This window comes from Rhineura floridana, chromosome 13, assembly GCF_030035675.1.
Source record: "Rhineura floridana isolate rRhiFlo1 chromosome 13, rRhiFlo1.hap2, whole genome shotgun sequence".
Taxonomy (NCBI): Eukaryota; Metazoa; Chordata; class Lepidosauria; order Squamata; family Rhineuridae; genus Rhineura; species Rhineura floridana.
The window spans coordinates 3,174,290-3,190,392 of record NC_084492.1 but is presented as its reverse complement, the minus strand read 5'-3'; the positions used below and the strand labels follow the sequence as shown (position 1 = coordinate 3,190,392).

General features: G+C 44.8%; 1 protein-coding gene across 1 annotated transcript; it reads right to left on the bottom strand.

Annotated features, from left to right (window-relative positions):
- Positions 1 to 6,024: 6,024 nt before the first annotated feature.
- Positions 6,025 to 12,356, bottom strand: CFAP20 (cilia and flagella associated protein 20). The gene is made up of 6 exons (XM_061594302.1): positions 12,160 to 12,356; positions 10,133 to 10,212; positions 8,511 to 8,622; positions 8,243 to 8,431; positions 7,634 to 7,744; positions 6,025 to 6,438 (listed from the first exon to the last, which is right to left on the bottom strand). Exons 1-6 carry the CDS (start codon positions 12,241 to 12,243, stop codon positions 6,433 to 6,435), a joined length of 582 nt encoding a protein of 193 aa, XP_061450286.1. The 5' UTR covers positions 12,244 to 12,356; the 3' UTR covers positions 6,025 to 6,432.
- Positions 12,357 to 16,103: the final 3,747 nt, after the last annotated feature.

Sequence of the window (16,103 nt, the reverse complement as noted above, 5' to 3'; positions counted from 1 at the left end):
GGATGGTAGATGTTTTTTGTGCTACAGACCTGGCATTACACATCAGCAGTCGAAGGTCAGTATGAATCCTGCGTTCCCCAGCTTCCTTCTGGTTCTGGACAGACCTGGAAGAAGGGATGGATATTATGTATCTATCCCTTGTTCCTCTCCGTTGACATGGTCTGCCCCCAGCACCATTCCAGCACCTGCCGCCCAATCTTGTTATACTTTGGCCCCCAGCCCTTCCCTCCTCTTCCCTCCCTGATTTACACATGCCCCTATCCCGCCAATCAACAAGCCCAGATGATAAAGGTCAAAGATGTTATAAAGATGTTGTAAAAGATATTAAGAGATGGGTAAATCAAGTCCAGTCAGTCCTTCCAATCATAGAACTACATCTTGTCAACTTTCCTTGAAGGGGAGTTGGTCCAGCCCCTTGATAATTTTTATTCCTTTTCTGCACCTCTATGATCTCCTTTTTGAGGTGTGGCAACCTGAACTGTACACAGAATTCCAAGTGCAACTGCACCATAGTTTTAATATTGGCAGTTTTATTTTCAATCACTTTCCTAATTATATCCAACATGGAATTGGTATTTTTCACAGCTATTGCATCATGAGCCAATGGTTTAATTGAGCTACCTGCCACATCAAGATCTCTTTCTTAGTCAGTCACCACCAGTTAAAACCCCATTAATGCATATGATATTTTGTCCAAGTGAGCATTACTTTACAGTTGTTTTCACTGAATCACATATTTACTTACTACATTTATATCCCACCTTGCTTCCACCATGGAAGGTGGCATGTGTTGGTCTCTTCAGTGGTCTCCCATCCAGACCAGATCTAGACCTGCTTTGCTTCAGCCAGGTAGCTGCATCCTCAGCCTATGCCCTGCAATCTTGCAATTTTAATGTCAATTAACCCAGTTTAGAAAAATCCTTTTCAGGCTCCTCACAATCCCCTTTTGCATTTACCATCCTAAGTGGTGCCATCAGCACACTTTATCACCTAAACTGCTCACTCTTATCTCCAGATCATTTATGAACAAATTATTTTTATTATAATTTTATTTAGATTTATATCCCACCCTTCCTCCCAGTAGGATCCCAGGGCAAACAAAAGCTCTAAAAACATTCTAAAACATCATAAAAACAGACTTTAAAATATATTACAACACAACATCCATAAAAATATATTAAAACAAAACATATTTAATTAAAAAAAAAAGCTTTAAAAGCATCTTAAAAAGCAGCTCCAACACAGATGCAGACTGGAATGTCTCTACTTAAAAGGCTTGTTGAAAGAGGAAAGGTTTCAGTAGGCACCAAAAAGATAACAGGGATGGCGCCTGTCTAATATTTAAGGCAATGGAATTCCAAAGAGTAGTTGCCGCCACGCTAAAGGTCTGCTTCCTATGCTGTGTGGAACAGACCTCCTGATAAGATGGTATCTGCAGGAGCCCCTCACCTGCAGAGCGCAGTGATCAATTGGGTATATAAGGGTAAGACCGTCTTTCAGGTATCCTGGTCCCAAGCTGCATAGGGCTTTGTACACCAAAACCAGAACCTTGAACTTAGCCCGGTAGCGAATAGGTAGCCAGTGTTATCCCCTACAGTGCTACCCTACAATTAAGGTCAGATCCTTGGGGACCCCACTCCTTACCTTCTCTCCATTTTGAGAACTGTCCATTTATTCCTACTGTTTGCTTCTTGTTCTTGAACCAGTTATTTTAAACACATTTATCAGTTTTTCATAGTCACATATCCAAAGTACAAAACGCTGAGTTTTACAAGAACACATTTTAATACCCCCCCCCAAAAAAGTAAGAAACCCTAGAGTGGTTTAGTATGGTCTTCCCATTCATGTCCATTAAGTTATCTTGACCAACATATTTCCTTCTCTCTCTCCCCCCCCTTTTCAATCTGCAGGTTATCTTGAGTTCATTACATGAGTCCATGAGTGGAAGGTTCTTTGCTTTTATATATTGAATAAAGCAAGACCAGTTGTTAATGAATTTTCTTAGTGTTGATTTCAGGTGGTGGGGTACGGGGTGCTCCACTGCCCCCTGTGGGTGGGATGGGGGGAGCTCTGGCAACCCATGGAGGGGGCAGGGGAGTTTTGGTAACAGTTGAAGGATTGGCAAGCAAAGCAAGCAGGGGCAGAAGCCCCTAATTAAAAAATATTTTTAAAAAGTATTTTTTTTAATCTGTGTCTAAGATTGATAATTTTGTTGATTTCAAATAAGACTCAATTTGATCTTAATTTGTTGGTATTTGATCTTAATTAGCAGTTATAATTCTGTGTAAAATATTTGAAACTCTGTCCCCCCATCTCAATGTATCACAATCCCTTCTCCCAGTGTTTTAAATAGCTGATATTGTTTCTAGCCATGATTTTCTTCCATTTATGAGTCAATAATTTTGAGTTGTGGTCACCATGGTCAGTGTATTTGGCTGACATACTGAAGAGCTGTGGTTATGTTATCTATTTCTAAGCTATCTAGTTCTGTTTTTTGTATTAACTCTTTGTAAGTTCATTTGCTTCCAGTTTATGACCATTTTCAAGACCCTTGATTTATTAATTCAGATATTTTTGATTGCATTTTTTCCTCTTTATCATTTATTACATTTATACCCCACCTTTCTTTTCATGCTAGAAACCCAAGGCAGCTTACATATGGTTTCCAGGTGGTCTCCCATCCAGGCACTGACCAGGCCTCACGTGCCTTCAGACCAGAGCCTTTTTCTTTTGGTGACTATAACTCACTACTGTAATTTGCTCTCCTCATTGAGTCCACTTTCATTGAATCCCAGACTATTGCTTGTGGAATTTCTTCTGTTAAATTTACAGTAATTAAGAGTTTCTTTTAATTTATCCACAATTTGTTTCTGGTTAAGTAGGATCGGGTTTAGTCTCTAATTAAAATTATTTCACTTGCTTCTTAATTATTTGCAGTTGTATAGATCAGTGCATGATCAGAGGCCACAAATATTTTATTTATTATTTAATTTATATCCCTCCCTTCCTCCTAGTAGGAGCCCAATATAGAATAAGCCAATTTGCCCAGCACTATAAAATAACATTAATGTACGTGCATTAATATCTGCCATACCTGCCAGAAAAAAAGGTGTAATTTGATTTGCTTCCCTCCAAGTGGCAATTCTGACAATTTAAAAGCTGTTAAGAAACCATTCATTTTATTCACTAGGTTTTCCTTATTTTGGATCATTTAACCAGTGCAATGTAGTGGTTAAGATGCTGGACTAGGACCTGGGAGACCAGGGTTCGAATCCACACATAGCCATGAAGCTCACTGGGCAACCTTGGGCCAGTCACTGCCTCTCAGCCTCAGAGGAAGGCAATGGTAAATCACCTCTGAATACCGCTTACCATGAAAACCCTATTCATAGGGTCACCATAAGTTGGGGTCCACTTGAAGGTAGTCTATTTCCATTTTTCAACCTTTTCTTTGTATTTGTCTCTCATCCAGTTTGTCCCCCCTAATATTATGCCCTTTCTGCAAATTATGTTATTTTATTCATGATATAAGAAAATTGTCTTGGTCCTTTTTCGCTTAACAGGATTTCCTAAACTATTAACATTCCAAGAGCATATTTTTATTCTCATGGTAATATTGGAATTTTATGCTAATGAAGAAAGTGATATAAAGGGAGAAAGAAGCTAACATGTACTTGCAGCTGAGTTGCTATGAATTTGGTATCTCTAGTTGCTAAGAGGTCTCACAAATACCTACAGAACGAGGAATTTTCCGGCTTTGTGCCCTAAGATTTCTAGGTTTGTTATCGTGTGTCACTAAAAGATCAAGATATATGACTACTCAAATTTTCATTACCAGACCTCATGCGAGAAAATGATGTAACAGTAAAGTTATCTAATATGTGTACAGATTGTATCATTTGCTGATAGGGGAAAATGGCATAAAATAAGCATACCAAATAAACTACAGTGTAAAACCGTTATAGTTAAGATGTTTCAGACCTATCTTTTTGATGTCACTTAAGAGAACAAAATATAAGATGAAATAGAACCAGATGCCCAAATCCAGCTTGTTTCTTATATTCCAGCCATCGCCCCAGCTGTCCAAGAACGCCCCCTCCCTTAAACCCACAACTAGTCCTAACAATACCAACAAAAAAACCCCTCTCAACTGGGTCATTTCCGCATGCTAATGGTGCCAGTAATCTCTTCCCCAGAAAAGACCTGGAGACAAATGAAGAGGACGTCACAAACTTTCATTCCTCATCCTGCACCACACTTTATTGTAAATGTACATGGGTTAGCCCCCAAACCCTTTTTAGAAATCTGGGAACCATTAAATAGCTCTTCTATGTTAGTTGCTGTCAGTGTTTTGCTCTCTTTCACAACAGTCTGAAAGGAAAATCCCAACGGTATTTGATTTCTGCTTTCCTTGCTAGCTCTGTGAATTGTTTGAAGTTTCTTCATTTCTGAAGTTTCACTACTAAAATACTAGAAGATATAAACTTTGCTCCTTTCACATTCTAAGTGGGGTGTGTGTGTCAAACCTCACCCTTTTCATTTGATGCATTTCATCATATAATGGTGAAATTTGATTATTGTATCTCTAGGACATTGTCCTGGACCTGGCTTTGGTATGGTAGCCCTATGAATCTCTTTCAATGTCTTTTGGCCCCAAGTGCAGATCTGGAAGCAATTTCTTCATCCAATCAATAAAAAATGTGAGCAAATCAGGGTCCCCCAATACATCCTCCGCAACTCCCTCGACTCTTCAGATTTTCCCATCTTTATCTGTCTACCCATTCTGACATTTTTGCTTTCAAGTCACATGTAGTTCTTTTATGTGCCAAAACGGTGGACTTGTGTTTTAGGCTCATGTCAAAAGCTAAGGTAAAGGTGTCCCCGCACTTATAGAGCAAGTCGTTTCCGACTCTTAGGGTGACGACTTGCGACGTTTACTAGGCAGACCATGTATATGGGGTGGGATTGCCAGTTCCTTTCCTGGTCTTTCTTTACCCCCCCCCGCATATGCCGGGTACTCATTTTACCGACCACGGATGGCTGAGTGGACCTCGACCCCTTTTACCGGAGATTCGACTTCCTCCTTCTGTTGGAATCAAACTCCGGCCGTGAGCAGAGCTTCGGCTGCGTTACCACCGCTCACCACTCTGCGCCACGGAGAGGCACCTTTTTGCTAATGTTCAGCTTTTCAAGCCATTCCTTTGATCACATCCTTCAAGGGAGAGATTGAACTCTTTCAGTCATCAAGTCCTTTTTAAGTCACATTATTAAGTCTAAATTGTCTTTTGAAATGCCAGATGGCTTTCAGGCCATTGTAGGTCCTACCTCAGCTTCCTTCTGGTCAATTTCAGCATTTGGTATTTTAGCTGTAAAGTAGGTTGTTAATGTCTTTTCTTTATCTCCAAAGGAGCCTGAGGTAATTTCTTTGCTGGAGCTTATAAATGTTTCACAGTTTCTACAGGTTTAAAGGCTATTTGCTTTAATTAATATGTGGCGTGGGACAGGACAGGTGATGTCACCACCCCTTATCCTATGGCAAGGAACTTTATCAAAATTTTTTTCGAAAGTCCAGATACCCAATGTCTACAGTTTGAAACCTGGACCATATTTGGAACTATTTGCTTGCAGGTAGCAAATGGTAAAATGGACTGTCAGAGGCACCTATTTAGAGAAAAACCAATCATACAAGCCCTTTTCAAACCTCCATAGAGTTGCAACAACTTGATTCAACCAGGGCTACTTTTTTAGCCACTAAGTAGGCCCAAGAAAACAGATCTGACAGATAAGAACATTAGCTAACACCCCTCCTCCTCTCCTTGGCCCATAAACAGGAGACACACATTGATGCTTGACTATGAAGGGGCCAAATCATGCTGTACCCAAACCTGTAGCAGCAGAAACAGCAACATCTTTTCACCTGCAGAGTGAAACACCCCCCACCCCACCCCAGGTTGGCTTCACCATTCATTCAACATCAACACAAACCGTCAGCAGCAGGAGGAGACAGAGATACCAAGACCAGCCTTACAAAGAAAATCAAATATTTAATAGCAGCTTCCAGGGGGGGAGCAGTCCACACATATTTAGAGCATACATCAAAACAAGATATGAATAGCAAAAAAGAAAAGCTACTGACATCTGAGGAGACACAAGGTTGCTCTCAGGTTGCTGCAAAGCAGGTATTCAAGATCAGATCCCCCAATTCAAGGTCAATCTGGGCTTGATCTTAAAATGCAAGCTTGATCGTGTACCATTTCCTACCTAAGTAATGACATGGTTAGTTGTGTCCTGTCCCAGCACTACAGATACCAACTTTTATTAAATACCCTATGTAAATCAACATTACATTTTGTTTTTAATTTAAATTTAATTTAAAAAAAACCTCTTCTACTTGTCTTCACAGTGCATCTCTCACCGGGCACTCCAGTGTCGTCATTGCTGCATGGGGAAAAGATGCACAAATACAAGGTTATTCAACAGATTCGGATATATTCAAAAGGCATTCAGATCTCTAACTCTTTATCTCAACAATGGCCTCCCAAGTAGGCTCTGTGGAGATTTCTCCAAGGCACCCTGCTAGACCACAACTGAATTGGCACCTGAAACCCAGTTTTCTAAGACTCCACTCCATCAGACTACATAAAGTTCCTTCTCTAGAACTCACTCCCTAGAGAGGCTCACCTAGCACCATCCTTACATTCCTTTAGTTTAGGCACCAGGTGTAGACTTTTGAGATCAATTAGTTTGTTTTAACACTGGGATTTTAATCTATTTTATTGTGTTGCTATACTGCAGCATATGTTGTTTGAACTTATGTCAGTTGCTCTGAGAACCTGATAGTTGAGTGGAGTAAGAAGTTTACTAAATAATAAATACCCTAGAATATGCTGCAAGCAATAATCTCTTAAGATGGAGTTTATACATAAACCTTTCTTAGTAGTCAGGACCCTTTCATACCTAGGCAGTGAGCCAAATGGTATTAAGAACATGAAGAAAGAACATGATCACTCCGAATCCTATTCTCCAGCTCTTATAAGCTCCTACACCCAAGGAAACAATGCAAACCGACCCTTTCTTGGCATCAGTTGCCCTCATCTGCAGCAGTGGCAGGAAGCCCCCAGCCCGTGGCCCTTATTAGCTGCCTCCCCATTTGGCCCATTTTGGTCAGCTGCACTTACTTACCCTACATATATATGACATCTGGTACGGGGCAGGTAAAGATGTGGCTGCGCCAAAAGGGGTTGCAGACACCACTGTGTACCTGGCTTCATAAACCAGGTTGTTGGGTCTTACAGAGCACTATGCATGGGGCTTCACAAGATCGGCTGATAGTTGCTGCTTTGCGGACTGTGCTTTTGCCCAGTTTGATCTTAAACTGTGTGATCAAAAATTGATCACCTGATGTCATTGTGAGCAGCTCAGCTGTGAAACTCTATTCAAGGGTGTTTATGGAAGAAATGAGGATCCTGCCTACCTGTCAGATCCACTTCCCCACCCCTGATTTACAACATCTGGTTAAAGAATATTTATTGAACCATCTCTGCTCTCACAACTAGCTAACAACGGCATATCAAGAATGTTAACTCACCCACCCTGCTCAGCAAACTATGTCCCCCATCTACTTGCAGCTCACCTTGGCCTTGTTCTGGACAGGGATGTAAAGCTTGAACTCAGCAGGAAGCTCATCCTCAGAGTATAGTCTGTCAGAGAAATAAATTCTGCGGATGCGACAGTTTGCATGGATCTGAAAAGTCAATTGTTTCCGGGGAGGGTATTTCAGCAGCAGTCTTGAACCCTGTCACATTTCAAAGCAGCCTGGCAGCTGCCAGTCCACCCCACTGAAACAGAACACTAACCCAGTTCAGTGTGAACAGAACCAGCCTGACAAACATTCATTTAGTTATCTAGCAAAGGTTTTATGGCAAAGGATGGATAAGAAATCATTCACACACATACATATACATACAATGTATCTGGTCCAGAACAGCCACAGAAAAGACACTGGGGTCTTCAGCCAAGAAGCCCATGGATCAAAGAAAGCTGCCAAAGCTGCTGACTGACATTTGCAGTCCTAGACGTTTCAGTGTAACCCTGTACACAGATCTCCCCCAAGAAGACCCTAGCAGCAGCTGTTTATCGAGCTGAAAAACATCTTCAATTGTTCTTTCTTCCTAAGAACAGCCACCCAAGCCAGTGGCCGAAAAGCAGGTGCCACAGCCCCCAGAAAGCGCCTGTTTTTTACCTGGACTCTCAGGGTTTCAATGTAGTTGGTGCCATATGCTCGCCGAGTGAAGTCAGAGAGGTTAAACTGGATCTGGTTCCAGCCATCGTCCAGGCGCATAGGCATAGTGCAGATGAAAGGTTTGACACGGGTCGTGCTCTGGTAGTTGCTGGCACGGAACCGTCGACGCACATTTTTATCATCCAACACCTAACACAGAAAGTTGAGATGGCAAGACCCACTAAGGCTGTCGCACTCGGAACTTGCTGCAGTAGCTTCCTGAACTAACCTGCACCTCAAAGGTGAAGTATTTCTTCAGATTCTTGATGATCATCACCAGAAAGGGCAGTTTGATTCCCAGTGTCTTCTTTGGATCAGCTGGACATGTGATATATGTGGTACTAGGTAAGAGAGAAACAGACTGTAAAAATTTGTCACCAACTGCAGCGGGCAAAATGAGCAAGAGTGCATGACTTAAATGAAAGCGACTTGCAGGAGAGGCAGTCTTTCTGACAGCATCTCTTCTCCCAAGGCTTCAAAATCCAAGCACAGGCAGAGCTCCACCGATTTGTGGTCCTCAGTTCTTCTGACCACTGAAAGTCCCACCTCTATTCCCCTGCCATTTTTATTTGCAATAGTTGACCTATGATTTTATCGTATGGTTGTTGTTGTTTTAGCTTGTTGTAAACTGCTTTGATGTATTTAATGCAATAGCAGTATAAAAATATATTTTATAAATAAATACATTTCTAAGCCCTTTTAGCAAATATTGTTTGAAATACTTTTACAAACAGTTTAGGATTGTCTTAAGATTTGATAAAACCTTATATACTAATATTTCTGCCTTACTGTGGAGCAGGGGTTGAGAAATTCAGGCTCAGGGCCCAAATGTGGCCCTCCAGTCCTCTGTAGCCATTTCTGTCTCCCAGGCCACACCCTTCACCCTCCTCGAGTGCTTTTGCCTGGCTGGAAAGCGTCCTTGAACTGTGACAATGCCTCTTCCTGCCCTGGATGGAGAATGTGTGTGCAGGAACTCTGACTTTTGCGTAGCTGGAACGTAGCCAATTCATTCTACAAAGGTAAAACTCATCCCAGTTGACCTGACTGCTTTTGTCTCTGGTCCCTGGAAGGTCAGCCACAAAGGGATGCAGCCCTCAAGCTGAAAAACATTCACCTCCCCTGTGACAGAAATCTTCTGTCACAGGGAAGGTGAATCCTTTTTGGCCTGAGGGCCACATGCAGCATGCCCATTCACAGCATGACAAGGACAACAGGCACACTCGCACAAACCCTTCCTCTGTTTTCAGACTCATCACCACCAAGAAGTCATTTCAACAGTCACTATACAGTAGGACCCCACTTTTCGGTGTTCTGCCTCTGAGCATTCCGCTAATACGGTGCAAGCCCCATCCTCCACCCCCTTCTTCTCCTCCTCCTCCTCCGGGAGCAGCGGCATGGCCTCACGCGACAACAGAGCAGGTCCCCACTTACTTTTGTTTGGAGGCCTGTTCTTTTGGAGCTTGGGGGGGGGCGAAGGAGGCTGAGTGCGATCAGCTGTAGCGTGGCGGTTCAGGGGCCAAGCGCTGTCAGCTGGAGCACAGTGAGGTGAGGCTGAGTGGCAGCAGCACAGCAGCAGACTTCGTGTGTGGAGCTTGCTCGTTCTCTCTCTGGGGACCCCCAGAGAGCATCGATGGACTATGTTCCACTTTTCAGCAGGGGTCTGGAACCTAACCCGCTGTATGCGTGGGGCCCTACTGTACGCTCATATGGTTTTGATGGTCCCTTGGCAGAGAAAGCTCCTAATCTCTCTAAGCAAATTGGGAAGAAACAGCAGGTATCAATCCCCCGACTCTTTTCAAGGCACAACTCTCAATGGGACAGTAGGAAAGCATAGTCAGTGGCTTCTCCTACCTGACGTTGGTCCCTTCAATCTCTAATACCAGCGACTGAATATCATTATCTGTGATTCTTTTGATGTGGCCATTCCGCACCTAGAAGAGGAGGGGGAGAAAGAAATGACCCATCACTCCCCTGTGTAGCTTCAAGGAGCATTTGAGACCCCTACGAGGAAGACACACCTCCAAAATGGAAGTGGGGATTTCACCTTATTCTCAGTGCTAACCACACGCCTATGGGGAGCCCACAAGGAAGATGCAAGCACAGCTGCACTCTCCCCTTCTACAGTTTCCAGCACCTAGCATGCAGAAGCGTACTGCCTCCAACAGTGGAAGTAGAACGCAGGCCACTGTGGCTACTAGCCACCGATATAGCCTTTTCCTCCATGAGCTTGTCTAGCCCTTTTTTAAAGCCACCCAAAGTTGTTGTTATTATTATTTATTTAATTTGTATCCCGCCCTTCCTCCCAGCAGGAGCCCATGTAGGACCATCACTACATATAGGAGTAATATCTATATACTGTGTGAAGTATTTCCTTTTGTCCATCCTGAATCTCCTAACACTTGGCTTCATCAGATGGCCCTTGCTTCTAATATTATGAGGGTGAGACTTTTATCTGCTTTCTCTACACCCTGCATAATTTTATACAATTCTATTATGCCCCCCCCTTACTCACTCTTTTCCAAAAACAAAAAGGCCCAAATGTTGCAAGCTCTCCTCACAGGGGAATTGTTCCTACCCTTTAATAGTTTTGGTTCCCTTTTCCAGCTTTGCAGTATTTCCTACAATACCTTTTCCAGCTCTACAATCTCATTTTTGTGGTGAGGTGACTAAATTCACATTTGACAATAGGAAGTACTCTTCACACAAAAACAGTTACAAGTATGGAATTCACTACCATAAGATGTGATAATGTTCACCAACACAGACGGCTTTGAAAATTCATATAAGTTAAGGCTATCAAAGACTACTAGCCAGGATAACAATATACTTTCCCAATCTGGTGCCCTCCAGATGTTGTTGAATGACGACTACTATCATTCTGACCGCTGGCCATGTTGGCTGGGGCAGATGAGAGTTAGGGGTTCAAAACATCTGAAGGGCATCAGGATGGGCAAAGGTGGTCCAGAGGCACCATGTTGGCCACTGTGGGGAACAGGATGCTGGACTAGACAGGTCTTTGGTCTGACCCAACAAGGCTTTTCTCAGCTGTATCAGGGAAGTGCCAATGAGGCTTTGTCAGGTGGACTGTCCTTCCACTTCTGGTCCATTGGAAATGGGACCACCTGGCCAATCTGCAGTGCTAGCCCTCCAAACCTACTGCTAAGATGCCACAAGTACTGGAACCATCTTGCCAGGAAGCAAGGAACAGCAGTATGGACTCAAAAGAAAGAAAGAAAGAAAGAAAGAAAGAAACAGTAAGAGGCTTCCTCCAACCTCCTCCCAGAGCAGCAGCCTTCCCCAACCAGGTGCCCTCCAGATCTTTTGGACAAAACAGGTATTTTGGCCCAGCTTATGGTCTGAAGGCACGTGAGGCCACCACCTTGCTGAAGCTAAGAAGATTTGTGCCTGGATAGCAGACGGCCTGGGAACCACGTGTATGCCGACTTGGGTTCCTTGAAGCAATAAAGGCGGGGTGTAAATGGAAGAAAATAAATAAAAGTGCCATCAGCCCATCTATATGCTGAGGCTGATGGGGGTCGTAGTCCAAAGCACTTTGGGGGAAACGGTGGCAAGCGGCGCCTTGGAGAAGGGCCCTCCAAGCGTCGCCGCTTGACAACTCCCACCGCGCTGGGGCTGACGGGGGTGCCGCGGTTCGGCCGCATCCATTTGGCGGACCAAAGGCGTCCCGCGTCTGCCCTGAAGTACGTGATGCCTCCTGGGGACGGGGGGAAGGTGGCTGGGGCCTTCCCGGTCACGCCGACCCAAGGCGCCTCCGTCTCTGAAACAGCAGCCACCATGAAGGCTGCTCGCTCTCTCTACGAAGCACCCCCACCCCGACCCCTCAGGCCAGGCCAGGCCAGGCCCGGCTCCTTCGCCACCTTCTTGTCCCAGATCTGCAGCGGTTTGCTCCCGATACTGTACAGCACGGACAGGAAGCCGCTCTGGAACGTGTTCTTGAACATGCCGCCGCCGCGCTGGGAGCAGGGTGGGCTCGCTCCGCCGAGCGGGTGAGAGGCTGTCGCGCTCCTGCCTCCGTCCCTCTCGCTCTCGGGGGGGGGGGTGCCTGCGCGGAAGGACCTACATTCGAGCTGCTTTCGTGGCCTAACAAGCCAGAAGAACGCTCCGCAGCCGCGAAGAGAAACTCGAAAGGCCAACCAGGCGTCGCCCCGAAGCCCCGCCCCCGTCGCCAAGGGACGGACTACTTTCCAGACGGGACTTCTTCCTGCGCTCTCTTCTTCCCGGCGCTATGTTGTCGCGGCGCGTGCTGCCGGGGCAACGGGACGGGGCGAAGAGGGCTGCTTCAGGGCGTCTGTTTGCCGCCGAAGGGGATGGGGAAAGGGTGGCGGGGTGGTGGTTACGGAGATCTGTGGCCTTCTTTCTGTCTCACCCGCCACAACCGCCGCCCCTGAGCTGACCCCAGAAAACGACGGGGAGACCCCAGACGTCTGCACAGCATGTACAGTCAACAAACAACCCCGCCAAAAGCAGCCTCCCTTGGACGTGGGGAGAGGGCTTGCTTTTGAGTAGGCATGGAGGACGGTGTCTGTAAAATATGGTTTACTCGGTTTCGCTGCCCTCACGATGCCGAAATGACCGTTTCTACTCTTCCAATACTTACAATTTTCATACAAGTTTTTTTTCTTTTTTAGGGGGTGAGGCAAAAGTGAAAGCAACCCAACCCTCTCAAGTTCATCCTAAAGTGTCTCCCACCCGGTTTCGTTGGCCAGGCTTCTTGGGCTTGGAGCAGCTCTGTCTGAGAGCGAGGTGGCGGCAGGCAGGCAAGGGGAGCCATTGCCCGCAGGCGGCTGGTGATGGAAGGGGCCTGTAAGGGCATCCAGTTCAACTCCCTGCTCAGTGCAGGACTCCAAATCCCTCACTTTCTCTCCTCATTCGAAAGTGTATAAAGCCATCCTCCACACCCAGAATCTTTTCCCAACTTGAACAGCCATCTCTCTCCAAGATACCCTATTTCAGAATAAACAAACCTAACTTAGGTTAATAAAAAACTGAACTAAATATTGGAAATTATCCCCTTGAGCAGTTAATCTAATCCCCTTCCAAAAAAGGGAGGAGAAACCAAATTGGTCCACCTCAGAACTTCACATATCCATCCACCATGGATTTTCAGGAAACCAGTTTGGATGGGGGACTGCTACAACATTCTTGACATAACCGCCAGAAGGCAAAACTGAAGACATGTATTCTGGGTGTGCCCCAAAACCTGGTGACAAGCCTGGGACTCTTACACAAATGTAAATGTACTGCCTTCAAGCTATTCTGACTTATGGCGACCCTATGAAGAGGGTTTTCATGAGGCTGAGAGGCAGCAACTGGCCCAAGGTCACCCAGTGAGCTTCATGGCTATGTGGAGATTCGAACCCTGGTCTCCTGGATCGTAGTCCAACACAAAACATGTTTTACTCCCTTCATAATTCTAGAACTTAGGCTCATCCAGTTAAGGAGATTGGTAGGAGATTCAGAACAGGCAAAAGAAAGTACCTCATACAGTGCAGTTCAACTACAGAATTCACTTCTGCAAAATGTAAGAACATAAGAAGAGGCTGGCTGCTGGATCAGACCAAAGGCCCAGAAGCTGGCCACAAGGGCAACAATGCTCTCCTCCCTTCATGATCTCAGCAATTGGTAGCCAATGGGATGTTGCTGCTGTCTCTGGTCCTGGACGTCATGTACAGCCATCATGGACCAGCAGCCACTTAGAGCCTTCTTCTCCATGAATGCCGAAGCTTTGGTCACAGCCAGAGTTCAATTCCAAAGGAAGGAGGACGTCGAATCTCCGGTAAAAGGGGTCGAGGTCCACTCAGCCTTCCATCCATCCGTGGTCAGTAAAATGAGTACCCGGCGTATGCTGGGGGGTAAAGAAAGGCCAGGGACGGAACTGGCAATCCCACCCCATATATATGGTCTGCCTAGTAAACGTCACAAGACATTACTCTAAGAGTTGGGAACGACTCGCACTACAAGCGCGGGGACACCTTTACCTTTTTACCCCTGGTTAGATGGCTTTAAAAAGCAATGAGACAAATTCATGAAGGAGGTTAAGGCTATCAGTGGCTGCTAGTCACAATAGCTATATATTACCTCCAGGAACACAGCCTCTGAGAACCAGTTTCTGGGGAACAATAGTGGAAGAGTGTGCCATTAGGCTATGTCCTGCCTGTGGGCTTCCCAGAGGCAGTTGGTTGGTCTCTGTGAGAAAGACAGTGCTGGACTAGTCTAACCCACCAAAGCTCTTATGATTAAATAGTTATAACGCAGCTTTTTCATCAAAGTTCTATTAAAAGTGGCCAGTTACCCCTTTTTGTGCTGAATTTCTTACTAATATGACAGTTTGACAAACAGAATTTTGAGTAATCAGCTTCACCCCTCTTTGTCTGCTTTTCAAGGTGCGAGTGCCATTGCTTATGTGGCTAAAATGGCAGCAGCACACACACTGCAGCTTAAGAGGGGACACCTGAGGTTTACAGAAGTACAAAAAAACTTTAGGGGAAAAAACCACAAAAGGCCTAATGAGGACTGATTGAATTCAGTTCCCATGGAATGTGAGTGACTGTGGTGGAGTGACAGAATGTTTGGGTGGTGGTTAGTATGGAATGTCTGGGACTGAACAGAACACTCCATGCTGCAACATTTTGTTGCAGATTCTACTCGTTTCTTCTAGTTCCCTGTTCAGGCATTTCTTAAGTAGACAAAACAGGACCACATGACAGGCACCAGCAAGCGTGGAGCAACCCCCAAATTTTTAGAAGTATAACCCCCCCCAATACCCAGCAAGAACTGAGAATGCTCAGTGGCCACAGAATGCTGATTCATTGTTGGTGGGGGTGATGAAGAAAAAAAGGGGGGAAGAGGCATAGCTCAGAGGCAGAGCATCTGCCTTGCATGCAGAAAGCCCCAGGTTCAATCCCCAAGGGCATCTCCAGGTAGGGCTGAGAGGCTCCTGCCAGAAACGCTACTGCCAGTCAGCATAGACCAACTGAGCTAGAAGGACCAAAGTCTGACTTCATTTAAGGCAGCTTCCTATGTTGCTAAAGCAAGAGGGAAATTGAATGGAGGAACCTGGAGGTGGACATGGCCGACTGCAACATTTTGTTGCTGGTTCCATATGGGAAAGACTATTGAAAAATCAGTGCCATCTCTTACTGTAGTCATGGATATGGTGTCACAATTTATGGTATTTATAGCTCACCCTTCCTCCAAAGGCTTTGGCTCAGGATTACACACACAGTTCTCCCTCCTCCTTTTTTCTTCATATCAACCTAGTGAGGCACGTTAGGATGAAAGATAGCAACCTATTGACCTTCAAGGCTGCTGTGAGGATTTGAACTAAGGTCTATACAATATCCTTAACGATGTCATGCCTTTGATGACAGAGTCAGACCCTGTGAGATTTTAAACAAGTAAGACTCAATTTCCATAGCTGATGAATAACAGAGGGTGTTACACATCTCAGATTCTTATTGCTTTAAAAGGCAGTTAATATTACCCCCCCCAATCTTTATTATTTTGCCAAGGGTCATCAATAGTACAATACAATTTTAAAAAATGAAACATACCTAAAAATATGATTAAAACAAAACAACATAATCTACTGCAACAGTCCTGGTAACGTTGTTGGATTTAATTTCGTTGGAGCTTTCTTTAGGGACCAGTAGCATTGTATACTCCAGAAAGGGGACAGACATGTTCGTAAAGAGTTCTGTCAGGCAGCAATTAGAGAACAACTATCATTGGCAGTGTTGAGTAACCTGGAGATGGTATTTTTAAAATAAATTTTCACTCTGGGGCGGGGATGAGGGAAATT

Bases quoted from the DNA above. Each gene is read 5' to 3' on its own strand.
- CFAP20 (XM_061594302.1), bottom strand. From the start codon at position 12,243: ATGTTCAAGAACACGTTCCAGAGCGGCTTCCTGTCCGTGCTGTACAGT. The intron at 10,213-12,159 runs GTGGCGAAGGAG...CTCCTCTTCTAG, and splicing joins TGCAGATCTGGGACAAGAAG to GTGCGGAATGGCCACATCAA. The intron at 8,623-10,132 runs GTAGGAGAAGCC...TCTCTTACCTAG, and splicing joins ATTGAAGGGACCAACGTCAG to TACCACATATATCACATGTC.